The sequence below is a fragment of the Leucoraja erinacea genome, chromosome 16 (assembly GCF_028641065.1).
Source record: "Leucoraja erinacea ecotype New England chromosome 16, Leri_hhj_1, whole genome shotgun sequence".
In the NCBI taxonomy this organism is placed as follows: domain Eukaryota; kingdom Metazoa; phylum Chordata; class Chondrichthyes; order Rajiformes; family Rajidae; genus Leucoraja; species Leucoraja erinaceus.
The window spans coordinates 19,490,378-19,507,668 of record NC_073392.1 but is presented as its reverse complement, the minus strand read 5'-3'; the positions used below and the strand labels follow the sequence as shown (position 1 = coordinate 19,507,668).

General features: G+C 44.7%; 1 protein-coding gene across 1 annotated transcript in view; it reads right to left on the bottom strand.

Annotated features, from left to right (window-relative positions):
• The window catches only part of LOC129704915 (uncharacterized), a 61,016-nt gene that overhangs the window by 25,383 nt on the left and 18,342 nt on the right, over positions 1 to 17,291 (bottom strand). Inside the window, exons 5-14 of the mRNA XM_055648325.1 lie at positions 16,509 to 16,638; positions 15,445 to 15,505; positions 14,735 to 14,859; positions 14,346 to 14,408; positions 13,012 to 13,091; positions 11,177 to 11,269; positions 9,484 to 9,589; positions 7,784 to 7,891; positions 5,977 to 6,114; positions 4,213 to 4,243 (exon numbers count right to left, since the gene is read on the bottom strand). Of these exons, the coding sequence (XP_055504300.1) occupies positions 4,213 to 4,243; positions 5,977 to 6,114; positions 7,784 to 7,891; positions 9,484 to 9,589; positions 11,177 to 11,269; positions 13,012 to 13,091; positions 14,346 to 14,408; positions 14,735 to 14,859; positions 15,445 to 15,505; positions 16,509 to 16,638 (935 nt within the window). The remainder of the gene's footprint in view (positions 1 to 4,212; positions 4,244 to 5,976; positions 6,115 to 7,783; positions 7,892 to 9,483; positions 9,590 to 11,176; positions 11,270 to 13,011; positions 13,092 to 14,345; positions 14,409 to 14,734; positions 14,860 to 15,444; positions 15,506 to 16,508; positions 16,639 to 17,291) is intronic.

Below are 17,291 nucleotides of genomic sequence, written 5' to 3'. Positions count from 1 at the left end.
GGAGCTTCACCCTGACAGGCCCGATGGGTGTAGCCATTTTCGGGGATTGGTAGCACCAGCTCTATGTACAGTTGGAGTGCCCGGTCTCTCTCTTCACCAGTGGAGGAAGGAACTGGAGATGCTGGTTTACACCGAAGATAGACACAAGATGCTGGAGTAACTCAGCAGGTCAGGCAGCATCTCTGGATAGAAGGAATGGGTGACGTTTCGGGTTGAGACCCTTCTTCAGACCCAAAACACCACTCATTCTTTCTATCCAGAGAGGCTGCCTGACCCGCTGAGTTACTCCCGTATTTTGTAACTCTCACTCATCACCTCCTGTTAGTGTAAACTGCCATCCCTCCTCTATCTAATAGGGTAATATTAATGGGATATTCTAACCTCCCTTACATTGACTGGGTCTCTCATAGTGTAAAGAGCTTGGACGGGGTGAGAGGTATTAAATGTGTCCACAAAATCTTCTTTAAATCGATAAACAGCGACCCCTACTCGAGAGGGTGCAACACTGGACCTATTTTTAGAGAATGAGGTTGGACAAGTGACTGAAGTGTCAGAGGGGGAGCACTTTTGGACCAGTGACCATAATTCTATTAGTTTCAAGTAGATATGAAGAGGACCTAAATTTGGGCAGGGTGTTTTTGTAGACATTAGGCAGGAACTTGCAGAGAGGTTAATTGTTGGCAGGAAGGGATGGCTGGCATGTGGCAGGCTTCGAAAAGTAAGTTTGCAAAAGTATAGGGCCAGCCTATTCCTATTAAGGTGAAGAGCAAGGCTGGCAAGTTTAGGGAACCCTTGTTGACGAGATGTTGAGGATCTGGACAGGAAAAAAGAACAGCACACACAGACAACCCCTCTACATGGTGATTCATTGTCAGATTTTCACCATTTCCCAACACAGAGGTGCTATGGGTAATGCGTCAATATATAATGACTGAGCACTGATCCCATTAGCACCCCAGGTAACGTACACGGGTACTCGAATACATTATTTCTGTATCTTCTCTAGTCCTCAGCAGGTATCCATCCATCTATCTCATTTTGGTTCAAAATAAACCAATCGTCTTAATATTGCCGTTGCTTTGTTTTTCAGTTTTGTGTTTAAGGTTTGTTTACTTTCAGCTTGTGATCCAAGTTTATTAGCATACCAAGCTGCAGGGAAACACAAGCTGCTGCTTCAGGCTCGGGACCTGCTAGTGATTATTACTGTTTTGCACTAAAGCTGAACAATGATTGGAGATGGTTGAGCTCCTTATTGACGTGAGCCAGATGGTCAGCATTAACTCGAAACACATGTGCGAGTCTGGCTGAGGAGAATTCAAACATTCTGCAAGGCACAAATGCACAATTGGATGTTTTTTTTTAACTTCTAGATTGATACTAGAAGAGATTTAAGAGAACATTCCCTTTTCAGAGCTTCCATGATCAATAATTCTTTACAAGTAGATCTCCCCATCACTGCCTTTTACAGGGAATTCCAATGATGGTGCTTTCTTACAGATTCACCGTATCGCTACATCTCCATGGAATGTGGAACAATCAATTCTCCCTTCCAGAGAACTAGTTTAGTTTAGTTCTGTTTATTATTGTCACATGAACCGAGGTGTGGTGAAAAGCTTTTGTTTGCATGCTATCCAGTTAGAGAAAAGACTATACAGGATTACAATCAAGCCGTCCACAATGCACAGATGAAAGTTCAAGTTCAAGTTTACATTTATTGTCACTGTACCAATTGGGTACAGTGAGATTTGGGTTGCCATACAGCCATACAAATAAAAAGAACACAACACACGATAGGATTTAACATGAACAGTGGAATCAATGTTCCCCACTGTGAGGGAAGGCAATAAAAGTTCAGTCATCTTCCTCTATGTTCACCCGTTTAGTGTAAGATAAAATCTGATTAAAGGTAGTTCAAAGGTCTCCAATGAGGTAGATGGGAGGTCAGGACAGCATTCTAGCTGATGCGAGGCCGTTGCCTGATAACTGCTGGGAAGAGGAGAGGAGAGGAGAGGAGAGGAGAGGAGAGGAGAGGGAGAGGAGAAGAAGAGGGATTGACCGGCATAAGACTGGTCCTTGATTATGCTGGTGGACTTGCCTATGCAGCTTGAAGTGTTGATAAATTCAATAGAAGGCAGGTTGGTTTACGTGAGGGTCTGGGCTATGTCTGCAATTTCTTGCGGTCTCTGATGGAGCTGTTCCTAAACCAGGCTGTGATGCATCCTGATAATATGCTTTCTACGACTCATCTATAGGAGTTGATGAGGGTTGTTGGGGACATGCTGAACTTCCTAAGCCTTCTAAGGGAGTAGAGACTTTGGTTTGCTTTCATGGCCAAAGCTCGCTGTGGCTGGTCCAGGACAAATTGCTGGCGATATTTATTCCTAAGAACTTAAAGCTTTCGACCATATCTCTACATCGGCACCATCAATGTATGCCCTGCTTCGCTTCCTGAAGTCAATCACAATCTCCTTTGTCTTGTTGATGTTAAGGGAGAGGATGCTGTCTTTGCACAGTTACAACCTTCTCAATCTCTTTCCTGCACTCTGTCTCGACATTATTTGATATCCAACTTCTACAGGAGCACAGTAGAGAGCATGCTGGCCGGTTGCATCATGGCTTGGTTCGGCAATTTGAGCGCCCTGGAGAGGAAAAGACTACAAAAAGTAGTAAACACTGCCCAGTCCATCATCAGCTCTGACTTTCCTTCCATCGAGGGGATTTATCGCAGTCGCTGCCTCAAAAAGGCTGGCAGTATCATCAAAGACCCACACCATCCCAGCCACACACTCATCTCCCTGCTACCTTCAGGTAGAAGGTACAGGAGCCTGAAGACTACAACAACCAGGTTCAGGAATAGCTACTTCCCCACAGCCATCAGGCTATTAAACTTGGCTCGGACAAAACTCTGATTATTAATAACCCATTATCTGTTATTTGCACTTTATCAGTTTATTTATTCATGTGTGTATATATTTATATTATGGTATATGGACACACTTATCTGTTTTGTAGTAAATGCCTACTATGTCCTGTATGCTGAAGCAAAGCAAGAATTGCATTGTCCTATACAGGGACACATGACAATAAATTCACTTGAACTTGAACTATGATCTGGACTGTGCGGTCTGTGAACTTGTAGATTGTGTTGGATTGTTATTTGGCTGCACAGTCATGAGTGTACAAGGAGTGTAGAAGCGGGCTGAGACCACATCCTTGTGGCGCACCAGTGTTGGGAATGTCTGTGGGTCAGAAAATGAAGGGTGCAAATGGGAGTACTGACTCCGGGTTCCATGAATACAGCAACCTATTACCCCAAGGTAGAGAAACTCAGCGGGTGCAGCAGCATCTATGGAGTGAAGGAAATAGGCAACGTTTCGGGCCGAAACCCTTCTTCAGACTGTCTACCTTCGATTTTCCAGCGTCTGCAGTTCCTTCTTAACCAATTAACCCAACGCCTTCGGGATGTGGGAGGAAACTGGAGCGCCGGGGGACACACAACACACACACACACACACACAGATACAGGGAGAAGGTGCAAACTGCACACATACATCACCCCGATGTCGGCATCGAACTTCGGAGAGGCAGTGAGGCTAAACTAACCAGCTACCGTGTCTTCACTGGAATAGCCCCCACCCCCTCATCCACCTTTGAAGGTTGTGAAGATTTGTATTTTGGTGACATTTCGGGTCGAGACCCTTCTTCAGACTCAGCGGGAGAGGGAGACACAGAAATAAGGGAAGTTTAAGCAAGGAACTGCAGATGTTGGTTTAAATCGAAGATGGACACAAAATGCTGGAGTAACTCAGCGCAACAGACATCATCGATGCTGCCTGAACCTCTGAGTTACTCCGGTATTATGTGTGTATAAGGGAGGTTTATGTTTCGTTTAGTTCATAGTCACGATATTCCCGTTGTATTCATACCTTAGGGGCAGGGCAGGGAACATACCCTGACCCGCTCGTCCCCGGGCTGGTACCGCAGCCCTGTGCCAATTGATCGGTCTAAAGAAGGGTCTCGACCCGAAGCATCGCCTGCCCGTTCCCTGCACCGCTCCGCTGCCTCCCTCCTCCAGCCCCCATCCCGCTGTGCCTTGTCCCGACAGCGCTGCCATTACTTCCCCACCCGCCTGCTCCTCCCGAACAGTCCCAATCATCCCACACGCTTCCCGACCCAAATTGCACATTTATCAAAGCGCCACCCCAAACTTACAGTACGGTTGTGTTTGCTGTGGCTCCATTGTTTACAGCTCAGAACTTCAACTCCTCGCAACCAGCCGCCCAGCCCCGCATACACGACCAACGCCTCTCCCGCTTCCTGTTCCGCACAACACAGAGGGATGGTCGCGCCGGGATCGACTCTCCGTTAGAAACAACATTGGCCAGGTGCTCGCTGCAGTGCACACGAACGCATCGCGGAGCCCCCGTTACATAGACAGGCAAATATAAAGGTGAGGGGTGCCAGGTTCCGAGTCTCCAACCCATCCCTCTATCCCCAGCTCCATTCACATTCCCCTCTATCCCGCGTCCTCTCTAGTCAGATTGGGGGCTACGGGTAGGGAACGGGTGCGTTGGGGGAGCAGCACTTGGTCTAGTATAACATAAAAGTGAGTTTGTGTCAAGTTTGAATTTTGAAATAATCAATAGAAAAGAATCGATCCACGATTTCTCTGTACACATGACGTCTGCATAGGATTGACTCCCACAAACGAATGGAAGTGTGCACATGCACAAGAAGATAACTGACTGATCATCTATTGTATTCATAAGTAAGCCTACAAGTTAAGCCTATAAGCTGATTATTATTGTTTTTTTTTGTTTGAGTTGTGAGTTGGGCTGAAGGGCTTGTTCTGGTGCTGTATGATGCTTTGACGCTATGGGGGAAGTTACATTAGAATGCTGATTAAGCTGCAGAAACCAGAGATGTGAAAAACATGGTAGCGATGATTATGATTCCAAAAACAGTCAGAAACAATATCAGAAAACTATTTTAATAAAGTTGATCCCTCTCACCAATTATCAGATACATAAATCTGGGTAAATTGAAACAAAAGTGATAATTCTTTAAAAAGATGCACCAATAAACGTTTGTTTAAAAACAGTGTCTCATATTAGAAAATATAAAGTCAATCTGACCCATTCTTTACAATTACAAAAGAACCCCATCAATTATAACAATGCGTCCGAGATAACATGGAGTAAATAAAATCCTGTTTATAAGCTCAAAGGATTTATACCAATTACATTATTACTGATGATCTTTTGGGGATATTGGTATCAAAAGGCTACTTTAAAGAGTTGACCAGTCAATCTGCTTCTCAGTACATTGATTTCCAATCCTACCATTGCCCCCTGTAGGGCCGTTAAAAGTCTTCACTCCCAGTCAACTTGAACAGTACAGGGGGATTGAAAATCAATGTACTGAGAAGCACATTTACTGGTCAACTCTTTAAAGTGGTCTTTTGATACCAATATCCCCAAAAAACCACCAGTAATGTTAGTGGACAGTACAGGTTGAACATGTTGAAAGATTTAGAGGGATATGAATGCGGGAAATAGGACTCACTGAGTGGCCTCTTAAATGGCGTAGACAGTTGGGCCAAAGGGCCTGTTTCTCGGGTTGTCTGCTGGTGTCTCTCTTTCAATCTCTTTGTTCATGTGTGTTTCTCCGCCTCTCCCTCTGCCCATGTCAGTCTCTCCCCTCTGCCATATCCCAGTCACTCCCTATCCCTTTACCCTAACCTCATTGTGGTGTCCATTCCATCAGTGGCTGATCAAGGATTGAACCAGGACTAATCCTAATCTAGAACTCAATCGAGTGGGTAATCAATGTGATAATTGTTGGCATTTTCTTATCCTTTGATAAGGGACAGCTGAGCCAATTTTAGTGGCGTTAACTCAACAGGAAAGTGCAGAGTTGGGCTAAGATGGTGCATCATGGACCTTGGGTGAGCAGAGTTGATGGAATGACAGCTTATAGAATGGTGCAGCAACACTTGGCGGGGTAGTCCGGAGCATGCACGTTGTTGTCAATGCCGCATGTGAAGTAATGGTATTCTTTTCCTTTCCACTCGTAGTATACCTGAGTGACTGGAATGAACTCAATTGTTTGACGCTGCCAGAAAAGAAAGAAAATTCAATTTAGTCAAACTTTAAGGCAATATTTAGTCTGGGTTTGGTTTATTATTCTTCAGACAGTCTGACGAAGCATCCGACCCAGACAGTCCATGTTGTCCAGAGATGCTGCCTGATCTGCTACGTTACTCCAGCACAGTATTTTATTTTGTAACCCAGCATTTATTGTCCCTTGTGTCTCTACTGAACAGAATCAAGGTGCATTTAACAGCAACTTACTCATGCAGGGCCTTTAATATTGCAAAATATCCCGTTGTGTCAGCAGGTACAGTAAACAATATTAACACCCTGAACGGCAACATGAGGACAGTGGAAAGTGGACCAATTTTAAGGGTAGCTTCAAGGGAGAGGGTGGTGGTGAGATTTAGAGCGGGACTGTCTGTGTTTAGGGCCTGGTTGCATCGACTATTATTGCAACAATTAAAACTGCTTGTAAGGACTTTGTTCAGTACAAATCATGGATAACATACTTATTGTACTGAGCCAAAGAAAAGGTGAAGGTTCCAGAGAGGGTGCAGAAATGATTCACTTGAATTGCTTCAGAGTTGGGCGGCACAGTGGCGCAACGGTAGAGCTAGAGTGCTAGAGACACAGGTTTGATCCTGACAGCGGATGCTTGTCTGTACGGAGTTTACACATACTCATCGTGACCCGCATGGGTTTTCTCCGAGATCTTCGGTTTCCTCCCACACTCCAAAGACTTACAGGTTTGGAGGTTAATTGGCTTGATATAAAATGTAAAATTATCCCTTGTGTGTGTAAAGTAGTGGTAATGTGCAGGAATCGCTGGTCGGTGAAAACTCGGTGGGCCGAAGGGCCTGTTTCCATGCTGTCTCTCTAAACTCAACTAAATGAGGGACCTTCTGCTGCAAGGTTAGACTGGAGAAGCTGAGGCCACCATTCTTGGAGCAAGGAAAGCCCAGAGGAGATATGACAGAGATGTGATTAAGATAGGGTCAGTAGAGGGGAATTGTTACCATATAAATTTGTTTCAAAGATCAGGGAACAGAGATTTAAGACAAAAGAGGGATGTTTTAATGCAGTGACTGTGATTTGGTGCTCTCTGGCTGTAAGGGGGGAAGAAATGAAATATTTTTAGGCTTTGAAAGGGGAACTGGCAGTGCCTTACAACACTTGCAGCGCCGGAGACCCGGGTTCGATCCTGGCCACGGGTGCTGTCTGTACGGAGTTTGTACATTCTCCCTGTGACTGCGTGGGTTTTCTCTGAGATCTTCGGTTTCCTCCCACACTCCAAAAATGTCCAGGTTTGAGGGTTAATTGGGTTGGGTTTATATACTTGGTATAAGTATAAATTGTCCCTAGTTGCGTGTAGGCTTGTGTTAATGTTTGGGGATAGCTGGTCTTGTGCGGACTTGGTGGGCCGAAGGGCCTGTTTTCGCACTGTATTTCTAAACTAAACTAAACTGAGCAGATGCTTGATGTGTAGGACTACAGAGAAAGGGCAGAGACGGCAAATGGCTGGATTGAAGAGCTATAAATTATTCCATGAAGCTTTGAAGCTATGGCAGATTACCGAAAACTGGGCAACTCATCATAAAACTCAAATGCCATCTTCAGATCTGCAAACAAATGTGCCCGTCGAACATACGAAGAGTTACTGCAGGTTCCAGTCCTGACCAGACACTCACCTGCTGGATGATGAGGGAAGTTCTTGTCAGCTGCTGTCGGTGCTCCTGGATGATCTTGTGGGAGGCCTGACTGATCTGAATTTCTGGAAACGCCAAGATAGGCCAGACCTATGGCACAATCACAAAGCATTAAAACCCATGTCAGTGCAGAATGTGAAACATAATTCAAAATCAGAATGTGTAGTCTACCACGGACACATTCACTGCCCAATTGTGAACTTAACTCCCTCAAGATTTGACCCAATTTTACAATGATCAAATTCACTTTGATGATCTATCAGTTTTGCTTTGAAAACAAGTCCCCCTTAAGAAAAAAGAGATATGAAATGTCAAAAGGTAAGGAAACATTTATCTGTCTCCCTCCCCCCGCCCGTGAGTTTAGACTTTAGATATACAGTGCACAGTCCCTTTGGCCCACCGAGTCCGCACCAACCAGCAAACCAGTACACTACCAGCACTATCCTACACACTAGGAACAATTTACAATTTTACCGAAGCCAATTAACCTACAAACCTGTATGTCTTTCGAGTGGGCGAGGAAAACCGAACACCTGGCGAAAACCCACACAGACACAGAGAGAAGGTACAAATTCTGTACAGATAGAACCCATAGTCAGAATTGAACCTGGGTTTCTGGCGCTGTAAGGCAGCAACTCGACCGTTGTACCACTGTGCCGCCCACTGTGATCCACAGATTATTTTTTACATTTTCTTTTTATACACAATGGCTTGTAGATATGTGGAATGAGCTGCCGGAGAAAGTAGTTGAGGCAGGTACTATCACAATGTTTAAATAGGCTGCCCAAGCGAAATATGAGGTGCTGTTTCTCCAATCTGTCAGAGTGAGGCTAAACTCAAATTGGAGGAACAGCACCTCATATTTCGCTGTTCCAAAAGGTCTCTCCATTAATCTGCCCCCCCCCCCCCCATGGCCTTCAGTCGCAGGTCCACTAACTGATGCATTGTTACGCATGGATCACCCAATCCATGTTTCAAAGTAGTTTTAAAGAAGACTAGATCAAGTGGGACCCATTGGATCCCGTACCCTCAACGCGCGGTTGCCGGGGGAGGTGGTGGCCTGCGGCGTCACACTAACCATCCCCCCCACACACTAACCACCCCCATTGATATTATATTAATATTATTCATTCACTCCTTTTACCCCACCCCCGCCCTATCCACTCACGCATAGCCCCCAACTCGCAGGCGCGGCTAGAGAGGGAGGGGGATAGAGAGAGAAGGACACAGCGGCACAGAGAGGGAAGGGACACAGAGGGGGACACAGAGGCACAGAGGGGGGCAGAGGCACAGAGGGTGACACAGAGAGGGAGGGGGGAGGGGGGAGAGGGAAGGAGGCAGGGAGGATTTTGGGGGGGGGCGAGGGGAGCGTGAGGGGGACAGAGAGAGAGCGGGGGAGGGGGGTGGGGTTGAGGGGGCGTCGTCAGAGATAAGGGCTGGTTCCTGAATAATCCCTAGCTTCCGGCTGCAAAACACACCCGTCCCTTACCCGTTGCGGGGGTGTGGGGGGGAACAGAGAGGGAGCGCGAGGGGATTTTTGACTTCACCGGATAAATCTCTATAGGAATATGTAAACATTTTATCGTTAGGGCGTCGTTTTTTCGAGCAGTATGATTATACACATACACACACACACACATCCAAGATCAGAGTTTTAAAAGTATAGAGATTCTCTTTCTTACCATGGGCTGTTCATCGGTAAAGATGTTCTGCCCAGTCATTTTCTTATACAGTTCTAAAGAAAGTCCGATATGTCGGTCAGCAACGTATTCATTAACGTTATTTTTCCTGATCAAGGAAGAGAGAAAAAAATCAAATTACAAATTCTTTTGATGCATAATTGGGTAAGCTCCGTTTTTACAAATCGATTTGAAATGGAGCTCACAACACACCGAGTGCTTAATGCACCAATAATAAATCCTATCCTTAAACGAGCCTGCATTACAATAGAGTTATACTCCTGTATATCATCAAGCCATGACAGGATGTTAAACTCATATCAAGGTTCAATGTTTGTGTACAAAAGGCAAACTGCTGAAGAAATGTAGCGAGTTTTTTTGTTTTAAGTTTTCACAACTTTTTTTTCCTTTCCAGAAGGAATGGCCGAGAAGTATGAGCATATTCTGCAAACCGAATCACAGGAGCCAGAACATAAAGTGTAGGTTCCATTGTATTGCAGAATACAAAATGATTAGAAAGGTGAAAGTTTTTCAAGTGCATATGGAACGTAGAACTGTGCAGCACAAGAACAGACCCTTCAGCCCACAATGTCTGTGCCAAACATGATGCCACAAACATCCCTTATCTACCTGAACACAAACTACATCCCTCCATTCCTTGTGTATCCATATGCTTATCTAAACGATTCTTAAATGCCACTATTGATCTGCCTCAACCACCACGCCCCACACATCTTCTTTAAACTTTGCCCCTCTCTCCTTAAAGCTATGCCTCTAGTATTTGATTTTTCTACGCTGGGAAAAAGGTTATGACTGTCTATCCTATCTATGCCTCTCAGAGTTTCATATACTTTTATCTGCTCTCCCATCAACCTCTGGCCTCATTCCATCCTCATTCCCATCAACTCCCCCGAGATTCTACCACTCACCAACACAGTATATGGTACAAGTTGCCCGAGGAGGTGATTGTGCCAAGCACTATAACGGCATTCAAAAGACATTTGGACATGGATTGGAGAGGTTTAGAGGGATATGGGCCAAATGGGACTAGCTCAGATCGGGGCATCTTGGTTGTGATGGATGAGTTGGGGCAAAGGGCCTGTTTTCGTGCTGCATTACTCTATGAACGTTCGAGAGATAAGCTACAGTGGCTAATTAACCAGCCAACCCGTACGTCTATGGGATGTGGGGGGGGGGAGGGGGACTGAAACGTTTCTATTACAAGGAGAACATGCAAATTCCACACAGACAGCATTGGAAATCAGAATTGTACCTGGGACTCTGCAGCCAAGGGGCAGTGGCTGTACTCGCTGTAGTACTCTTCCATTTGATCTCTTTTAAGTTTCAAACATTTCTATGGCAACCATTGCCCACCCCACTCTACTCGATGATTTCACCAGACATACCACCAACAAACTCCTCTCTCTATACCTCCCATCTTTCACATTAACTTTTTTCTCCACAATCCTCTCCCCATCTCCTCGATTACCTAAATTCTCACCATGATTATCACTACCATGGTGGGAAAGTATATTGAACAATTGTGCACACATGGACAATTCTGTCACAAACCATGGTCTGGGCACTGTGTATGGAGAGATACAGCATCCACATGGCAGAAACAGCAGTAAGTGTCCCAGGCTCCCATCCAATATTACCATCTAACTGCGCAGTACATTATGAAGGCTGAGCTTACCACTTGACTGTTAGCTGGATGTACATCATGAGCTGTCCGCTTTGTTCACATGTCTCACAGGGTTTTGTACCACATCCGGAACACGAAGTACAGCTGAGGACCAACAAGAGCCAGCATCAAAACGGAAACAAAGGAGACTGAAGATGCTGGAGTGAATAGTAATCTGCTGCGAGAACTCAAGAAGTCAGGCAGCATCTGTGGAGGGAAATGGATAGATCACATTTTGGGTTTGGGCCCTTCTTTGGACTGATGGAAAGTGGAGATAGCTGGGAGAGGGAGGTGACAGGAAGGGACGGGGGAAAGAACTATCGTGGTAGTTGGAACCAGGCGAGGAGAGGTTCATTGGCAGATGAATCAGGCGGGAGGGATTGGTGAAGATTATAACCAAGGCAGGAGATGACAAATGAAGGAGACAAGAGATCTCCTCCCCTCTACTCCAGTGTGATGAAGGGTCACAACCCAAAAGTGTTACCTTCCATTTCCTTCCACAGATTCTGCCTGAATAACTGTGTTCTTCCAGCAGTTTCCTTTTTAGTCAAGAAGCCAGGATCAATTACACTGCATCCATCAATAACTCCTGTTCATTTCCCAGTGAATGCTGTGTAAATACATTAAGGCAGGACCAACATAGTCACCGACATTCACCAGAACGGGTCACACCGTGATTAAAAGAATGTTAATGAAGGTGATTCAGCTTCACAGCCTTAAACTTTAACTGAAGTGAAAGTAAATTGGACCAAATTCTCAAAAGGAAAAAGAAATATCCCACAACTGTCTATTAAAAAATGCTCTCATTGAAGAGCTGGGAAAACGGGTTCATGGCACATCCATCAGGCCTATAACTCCAACTTGTTATGCATTGCCCAGAACAATAACTACAATGGAGTAGGTAATTTAACAATAATTAACTTTGCCAGCGTCCTACTTGCGTGCATGGGCTGACGTTAACTCTTCAGGTCACTACTCATTTCCAAATACAATCACCACCATTGAGTGTTTTCTGTTTCTGAGTGTGAAAGACCCTATGAGTACAAGTAACCCACTTTGCTGCTCGAGGGCACTGCATTGAAGACATCCCGGCATTCACCACTGATATGTGATGAATGAGTTACTTGAACACAAATGTATTAATGGCGAGCTATAGGGACTGAGCTACAAGGAGAGGTTGAGTAGGCTAGGACTCTATTCCTTGGAGTGTAAGAGGTTAAGGGATGATCTTACAGAGGTGAACAAAATCATGAGTGGTATAGATCAGGTAGACGCCCAGAGTAGGGAAGTCGAGAACTAGATCCTTGTGATTACGGTGAGGGGGATAGATTTAATGGGAACCCGAGGGGTAACCTTTTCCACACAAAGCGTGGTGGAACGAGCTGCCGGAGGAGATAGTCGAGGCAGATACTACTGCAATGGAAACATTTTGTGAATGGATGGAACAGGTTTAGAGGGATAACGGCCAAATGCAGGCAGATGGGACTGGTGTAAATGGGATATGTTGGTTGGTGTGTTCAAGTTGGGCTGAAGGTTCTGTTTCCACGCTGTATGACTATCAAACTACTGGAGATAGGGGGGGAGGTGGTGGCGTAGAGAAATAACATGGTTCCTGGTCTCGGCATCCTTTTAATGTTGCTCGCACTGCTTCCCCAACCACCAAATACAATTATCTCAGATACCCCACACTGAGGCAGATTATACTGTGTTTTATGGATATGATTCTGATGATGGGTCTTCAAATCTGTTTCTCTTTCCTCAGAAGCTTCCTTGACTTGCCAAGTGTTTCCATCATTTACGGTTTCGATCTCCTTGATTCAGCACCGCATCTGATCAAATATGCTTACCCTCTAAGCCCAGTACCGTGGCAGGGATGGCATCTGTCATCAAGTATGTATCCACGACCGCTGCAAATATGGCATCTCACCTGCATTCACAAAACAGTGTCAGTCTCAAATGCAGCAATCTATTGAACAAGAGACGGTAGCCCATCACAGGTCCCCTACAGATGGTAAGGTATATCACTGGTATGTCGACAAACAAGCAACAGAAGCACCATAGCTTATCCCTTTATAGACCAAACCTTCCATTTCTCTAACTTTCAATCTCTTCCCCACGAGGTCATACAGGTTAGAGCATCTCCTGTTTTTTTTTTCCCCCGCAGGTCTGTTTTGAGCAATCAAAATATGGAAGTGGAATAAGGGGAGCAACTTCTCAGAGGCTTTTCCTGGCGTAATGAAATAACTTTGACAAGAGTTTGTAATATTTTTAATGCCATTGAAGTGGTGGAGCAAGAGGAGGCCCAACAGGAGATGTCCACCATAGACAGTGCATCCAACAGTTACATCAAGGGTAGAGGAGTCAGTAAGGTGTGTACACATCCATCCACACACAGGCATGGCATACAATCATGCCTCTTCAGTTTTGGGACTAGAATTTTGGAAACTTTGTACTGCAATACAGTCGCCAATAATGTCAACTTTGGTTGCATTCCTACTTCCAATACCCCTCAGCTCCAGACACCAAATTCCAAGATGTTCTGGGACGAAGGCGGTGAAAGTGGGGGTGAGAAACGTAAGAGGGGATTAAGCAGGTTATCATTTTGCCTCCATGCTTTGCCCTTAATGTTTCTATGATTTGATAATCTGAAAAACCCCTTCATGGAACAGAGACATACAAATACAAGCTCAGGAAGTCTTATTCAAACACAGTGCACGAACAAATGATAATATGGGTGGCAGGTATGGTTTTAACGCTTAAGAATCTAGGACCCATGCTTCCAATGAGTGAAGCACAACTTAAAGTCTTGTCAAATTTACAGTCACCTGGCATGGATACAGGCCCTTCGTGCTGGCTACTAAGCAATCAGCTATACCAATACCATTTCATTCACTTAAACTAGCGTCCTTGCCCACCACTCCCCGTCGCCCACCCTCCGATTCCACTACCCACCGACACAAAAGGGGCAATTTACAGTGACCAATTCTCCCAGGCTACCAAGTCTTTGGGATGGGGGTGGATACTGGAGCACTCGGAGGAATCCCACACAGGATAAATGTTCAAACACCACCCAGTCAGCATTGGAGGCAAGGATTGAACCCAAGTCACTGGAGCTGTAAGGTGGAAACTCTATTAACCCAATGGGGGATGTATAATTGAAAAACTGGTGTTTATTGCTCACCCGTCCAGTTGCAGTGCATTTGGTACATGCCACTTTACCCATCGCCATGCATGCGTGACATCCCTGAGAAAAGAGAAACATGATTACTCTTCACTCTATCCCACATCTCACAAAGTCAGGAGGCTCTCGGTATTTTGATTTATGGAAGAGATTGGATTTATGGTTAGATTTCAACTTCAACAATAGCCCTCTGTTTCAAGCAGGCATTCCCAATGATATATTTGATAAGGCCACCAAAATTATCATCATGGTGGTCTAACACATCAACTCCAAACATGTTACAATCTTCATTTTTGGGGAAATTGGAATGTTCCATGGCAAAATGAGGGAGTTGTGAAGTTGGTGACCGAGCATATGTTTTTCCAGCATGTAGTTTAGAGGAAACATACCTTAATGGATGAAGTGTGTGGCACTGGGACATTCTTGATGTCGTCCTGAAACATTTGTGGTATTTCCATTAAAATATCCCAGGGAAGGGGGGCGGGCCCATAAGTGCAGCTGTCCACAAACTGACCTAGAACAGCAAGAGACAGTTGACAGGCTCCAAACGACTTAAACAAACTGCTGGCAAAAGAAACATTCACCTGTATCCACCTATCACTTACTTGCCGTATGTGTAGAAACTGCAGATGCTGGTTTACACCAAAGACACAAAGTCAAGTGATAGACACAAAATGCTGGAGTAACTCAGCGGGTCAGGCAGCATCTCTGAAGAAAAGGAATAGACGATGTTTCCGGATGAGGCCCTTCTTCAGACCCTGGTCGCAAGAAGGGTTTCGACCCGGAACGTCAATTATTCCTTTTCTCCAGTGATGCTGCCTGACCTGCTGAGTTTACTCCAGCATTTTGTATCTATCACTTGACTGGTTTAGTCCTGCCCCCACCTCTCTCCCCCTACATGTAAAATCAGTCTAAAGAAGTCCTAACCCAATGCATCATCTGTCCATTCCCTCCACAGATGCTGCCTGACCCGCTGAGGTCCTACAACACATCGTGTTTTGTTCATTGCAATAATATATCTAATAGCATTTACAGTCCGTGCCAGTTGTTCCTGGTGTAATTCTTTGTCTTCTGCTCAATTTGTTTGTCTCATGCTCACCTTTATAAGGCATTGATGTCCACTCAGTCGATCTGGATTCAGTGAAGCTTTCCAGGCGATACTGAAGTAAAATGAACTTTGTTTAGCGATGGTGCACAGCTTGCAAGATCATGGTATATAACTAATTGCTATGGCATTTGCAGAGCTTGACATCCGAGCACATTACTTGGTTTTATCTGCATTGGGTTAAAGATGTCATTGCTAAGGTTGCTTCCCCCATTTCTTTTTACTCTGACCATTGTCATTCAGGTTCAGATTTACAAATCCCTTGTCGCACTCTTTGTGATCTTTCTCATTCACTTCCTCACGTTCTTTAGCTCTCTCATGCTCTCCCCTACAAAGGTCGATGGAAGGCTGCCCTAGCTGAGGTATTCTCAGTCTTCACTTGCCCCAAGATGAAGCCACCTGACAGAGGTCTGGCTGTTGAGACACACTTGGTCTCGCACTCTACAGCACGATGGGCATTAATATAAATTCAGAATTGTCGTCCAACCTTTCCATCGACTTGGAAGTTCCATTCAGCGCAAGTTAACATGTAATTACAAATTACTTTTATAAAGCACCTTTACAGCAACATAGATTCCGTGCACATGTTAACTGTTGCTCAGTTCCTATTTGGAAATGGATCTGGAAGGACTGAAGGTTTAAGTCATACCATATATCTTTAAAAAGTAGAGCTATTTGCACAAAGAGCAGATGGAACTGATGAAAGAGGTTCTCAAAATAAAACTGACTTCAAATTATCAGCTAAGTAATGTATGAACCCAGTGGGCATTCAAACGGAAATTTGACAGACCACTAGACGTTGGCTGTCCAATTATGTTGCTGACAAACTTTAATCTAATGCTTCACTGGTGGTACAACCATTGATAATCTTTACATCGGTGTCAAGATATATATTGGAAGTTATTTTACATTCATATGAGGAACCAGGCTTAATAAAAAGCACTGAGAACTGCACAAGAAAATGAACTTATCTGTAGCCCTGGAGATCTTTCTTGGAAATGCAATAAGACATTAAATTAATGCAGTTGATTTTTTTCTCCAAAAAGGTCATCACTTACTCTAAAGGCGTTACACGGTTTTAAATCTAGAAAGACCATTTCTTTGGCAGGCTTGGAACTGTAGCAACAGGCGCTGGATGCATACTGAATAAACGCCTCTCTGGCCGTCTCCTCAGTGATGGATGGAATACTGCGGAGAAAGGAATGAGGTGATATGGACATGGAGCCAAGCGAGTTGCTGGAGATATAGAATCAGCCATGAGTCAATTGACAGGTCGAACGGTTTCAAGATGTAGAGCATTCTCTGATTCCTCGTATTTAATGCTGTCATCACCCCCCCCCCCCCCCCCCCCCCCCCTGTAAGTGTAACAACAGGCCTTCATAGTCAGGCCAAAAACCCTACACTCACAACAACTGGGACTTGAAAAAGGGGCCAAAAAGCTGGCAACTCTGTATACTGTCACAGTGTACTACTGCTGTACACATGTACTGTATTGGAGATGCTTATCTAAAAGCTACCTGGGTGCTTATGTATAGTGGTACTTGTACTGTACTATATACAAATTTCACTGTACCTCAGCACATGTAACAATAAAGTACCCTTGAACCATTGACCACGTCCAACCAGCAGAAATTGTTTCATTTCATCCATCCTACATATTCCTTCATTTATTTTAAAACAAATCAACCCTTTATCTAAGTCGCAGGGCATGTAATTGTAATTTAATAATTGAGCACCTAAAGTTCAGGTTATTAGTCTGATAAACCTAGACTACACTCGTACCCAGGACAATATCCTCCCAAGGCATTGAATTGCACACAGTACTTTAGGTCTGGTGGGAG